This window comes from Halyomorpha halys, unplaced genomic scaffold (assembly GCF_000696795.3).
Source record: "Halyomorpha halys isolate HHAL.00 unplaced genomic scaffold, Hhal_1.1 Scaffold175.1, whole genome shotgun sequence".
In the NCBI taxonomy this organism is placed as follows: Eukaryota; Metazoa; Arthropoda; class Insecta; order Hemiptera; family Pentatomidae; genus Halyomorpha; species Halyomorpha halys.
In genome coordinates, this window is record NW_027109182.1 from 452928 (window position 1) to 456921 (window position 3994).

Here is a 3994-nt window from a genome sequence, read left to right on the forward strand (position 1 = left end):
CCGAAGTAGACGCCGCGAAGAAGTAGTGATCACCCGACTCAGAATAGGACATACCCGACTGACACACATCCATCTCATAACAGGAGAGGCACCTCCAAAATGTTCAAAATGTAATAGCAATCTGACCGTCAAACACATTTTTGAAGAATGTCGTCACTACAAATCAACTCTGAACCAGTTAGGGTTACCAACAAATGTCCCAATGGCGTTGAGAAACGACGAATCTGTAATTGTAAAAGTCATTAAATTCATCCATCAGACTAACTTAATAACCAGCCTTTAATTATTACAATTATATATTTAGCTTGCCTTATTTTTAAAATTAGAATAGTATATCTGCTCTTCACCATCCTTTCCAATATCCTAACGATTATTAAACAAATTATAATTGCCACAAATTAAATTATAATTGGTGCGGATCAGTACACCATACCAAAGCTATGACTGTGGAACAACTAGGCCTTACCAAAGCCAACAACCAACGGGCGTTGATGACCAGGCTGTTAAACGCCCTTTCAAAACTAACAAACAAACAAAATCTGGCGGTCGGGCGTGATTCTGACCAAGTCACCTCCTTGCACAACCGTTGGTCTAGTAGCAGTGCTTCTTTACAAAGTTCTGAACCCCTGACCCTTCGTTGGGTTGTAGCGGTACAGATTTTAATTTTTAATTTATTCCGATATCAAGTCAAATACATCACAAGTCAAATCATCCATCAGGACCTCAATGTCCTCTATGTTGCCGATTGGGCCAGAACAAGACACCAATCCTTCCATAATAAACTTCTCAACCACCAAAACCAACTCGTTTCTAACCTGGCTTCTCTTTCACTACCTAATAATCCTCCTAGGCGTCTGAAAAGAAGATGGCCTCGAGATCTTTTCTATCAATGGGTAGATTCTCCACATGTTTTTATCATGTCATAATATCACTTACAGCAAATTTACTTGATTTGTATATATGTATACACTTGTAAATATCAATAAATAAATTATTAAAAAAATAATTATTGTCCGAGAAGCTGAGCTCACTTATTGATTCTTTCGTTCCTCGTGACATGCCCCGCTGCTCACAGCCGTGCTGCTATCAGATGATGATCCTTGCTGATTAGATAAGAACACCTGTGTCAGAACTCATTCAGTAGTGTAAGTGATATGAAGTCGCCATGTCTCTCAACTGTTCTCCACTTCGCTTCTCACACTGGTATGTTACATCTCATTTCGGATCCATTATTTCTGCCACGTTCTTAACTTATTAGTCAGCTTTGACGGCGCCGTATCTATTGACTCACGATTCGATTTAAAACGATGTCTTCTAAGAAAGCTTCCTTCAGTTACAAAAGGTTTTGTTGAGGACAAAAGTAGATATTTCAGACAACGAATAAAGATTGTACATGGTAACATTGGCAATGTTGGAAAGATGTTGACAAGAGATTCCCGTTATATATATCATACAAAATAATGCCTAGCTCAGAATTTACTTGAATTAAAGTTTTTTCTTTCCTTATTACTCATCGATGTTGACCTCATGGCCTCTTAACTATGATAAAGGTTCGATCTGAGATAAATAGTGATTTGGTTCGGATACGAAGGGAAACTCGACATCTATTATGGAATAGAACAAATAGTGGGTTGTGATGATGTGTTCAGTTTGCCAACATGGCGCACCTACTCCATTGTACCGTAGTCATATTAATAGAATCGTCTGATTGATATCAGAGATAGACAGAAATTAATTATAGTTGAACTAATAGCTAAAATTGTCATGGATACGACCCTTATTCATGAATGAACCATTGATAAATAAATATGGTTTATTTTATATTAATACATTTTTTATTTTATTTGTATGTAATTCTAACCCTACTTAAATGTATCTTTTTGTATTTTACTATGTCGTTTTTTAAATTATACAGTCAATTATTTATACATATAATTTTACCTATTAGTTTCTACTATAGCTAATTTTCAACCAACCCTGATTGAGATTTTTAAATATATTTTTCTATTTTCCGTTGGTCATGTTTAGTTTTATCAGAAAAGTGATACATTCATTAATAATTAACACTTTGATTATACTTAATAAAACTATTTAATTTGAGCCAAAGTTTCACCCCACGTTGCAGGACCTAATTAGTGCTAAAAAAAATTCTAGCATTTAAATAAAGTAAAAAATTAAGAAAATAGATTAAAAAAAAAATATAACAAAAGTATGCCTATTCATGATAATATATATAAAAACAAACTATCCAAATTAAAGAAAATAAAAAAGATGTACAGTGAAACGTATTTTTTTATTGTTATTTACAACTGTATAAAAATATATACAAGTGAGTTTGCTGTAAGTGATAAATTGACATGATACAAACATGTGGAGAATCTATCCATTGATAGAACTCTAATAACATTTCTAGAGGAGATCTTGAGGCCATCTTTTTTTCAGACGCCTAGAAGGTTATTTAGGTAATGGAAGAGGAGCCAGGCTTGAAACAAGTTGGTCTGGGGGTGGTTGGGAAATTTATCATGGTAGAAATGGTATCTGGTTTTGGTCAAATCGGCTACATATGGAACATTGAGGTCCTGATATATGAGCCCCAAAGCTCAACTCCATATGTCCAAATAGGCCTTATAATAGTCATGTAGATCAGTCTTTTGTAATGGATTGGAAGTTTGGACCGTTTGTCTAGTAAATGTTGTAATAGTCGGAATCGCCGTGCAGTTTCCTGTCTTTTCAGTCTTGTGTGATGATTCCATGTCAGTCGTTTGTCCAGATGTCCTAAGTAACGGATCTGTTCAACAGGAATAAGTGGAATATTATTAAAGGATTCAGTGGGGAAGGACGAAACGTAAAATTAAGTAACACTTACAAAAGGGTTTAGACAGTTAATGAAAACAGAATTAAAAACAGATAAAAAATAAATGCAATTGCAGTACATACTAAAAGATGGAAAAACGGAATAAGAGTAAAATCAAGAATAAGAAAAATATTGAAAATATTTAGGAAGCGTTCCTTACAAATTTCAGCAAGCACGAAAATAAAATATTGATAGAAAGAAAAGTAGTGGGGTTAGCGTTTAAATAATACGTTACGTTTGAAAATAATGTTAAAGTTATTAACATCCTATACGGAATAGGAGTATTAGTAAATTAAATGAAATATATAAAAAATAGGCAATAATTATATGATAATAGACGTATTCATTATGTTGTGTAAATGTAAAATCTTTTACAATGTTAAATGTTATAAGTATAACATATATACACAATATATAGGATTGTGAGCAGCCCTTTTTAAAGTTATGTTAAATGTTTAATGCATGAGCTCCTCCGGATTTTTTGAACAACTTGTTTTATAACCTTTCCTTCCTAAACTTCATATTATTGTTTACTTCTATGTTTTGATTAAAGTAATTTATTGTAACATGCCTAAAGTGGAAGTTTTGTGAAAGTTTGGCTACTGAGTGCCTTGTTGATCTTTTGACCTGAAAGTAAGAGATTCAAAATGAGCTAATTGACAGCTGCCATTACATTATTATTATTATTATTGTCATCCATTGCTTTATTAGATTTATAAACATCCAAAACAATAAAATTACACAATTAAAACACAAACCATGAGCTAGTAACCTAACAAGACAACAAATAAAACGGTGACAAGCTCAGCTGGTCTGTTGCATGACGTCATTTTTCCTTTAACAGACCTAGTTACAGACTCTCAACCATGTTATATGTTATATCGTTTTAACATGTTAAACTAAATATCATGTATACTCCTAGTATATATAATAGGGGGAGGATTCAAAATGTATACGTGGATAAAATACAAAAAAAAATTAAATTAAAAAAATGGACTATTCTTTATTCTTAGCACTACAATCCCCTTCAGTGGGGGGGGGGATAAAAATGTAATTATCAATGATGTACCTTAAAATAATACTTAACAATATCTACAAATATCATTATTTTTGTTATTAATTTTACTTTTCTCTATTATT

At 32.7% G+C, this 3994-nt stretch overlaps 1 protein-coding gene across 14 annotated transcripts in view; it reads left to right on the forward strand.

Annotated features, from left to right (window-relative positions):
- The window catches only part of PDZ-GEF (PDZ domain-containing guanine nucleotide exchange factor), a 621085-nt gene that overhangs the window by 436922 nt on the left and 180169 nt on the right, over nucleotides 1-3994 (forward strand). Inside the window, exon 1 of one of the 14 annotated variants that reach the window (XM_014418015.3) lies at nucleotides 1139-1203. The exons of the other annotated variants lie outside the window; for them this stretch is intronic. Within the exon in view, the coding sequence (XP_014273501.1) occupies nucleotides 1166-1203 (38 nt within the window). The 5' untranslated portion in view covers nucleotides 1139-1165. Of the gene's footprint in view, nucleotides 1-1138; nucleotides 1204-3994 lie in introns of those variants that run through there. 14 annotated transcript variants of the gene reach the window in all.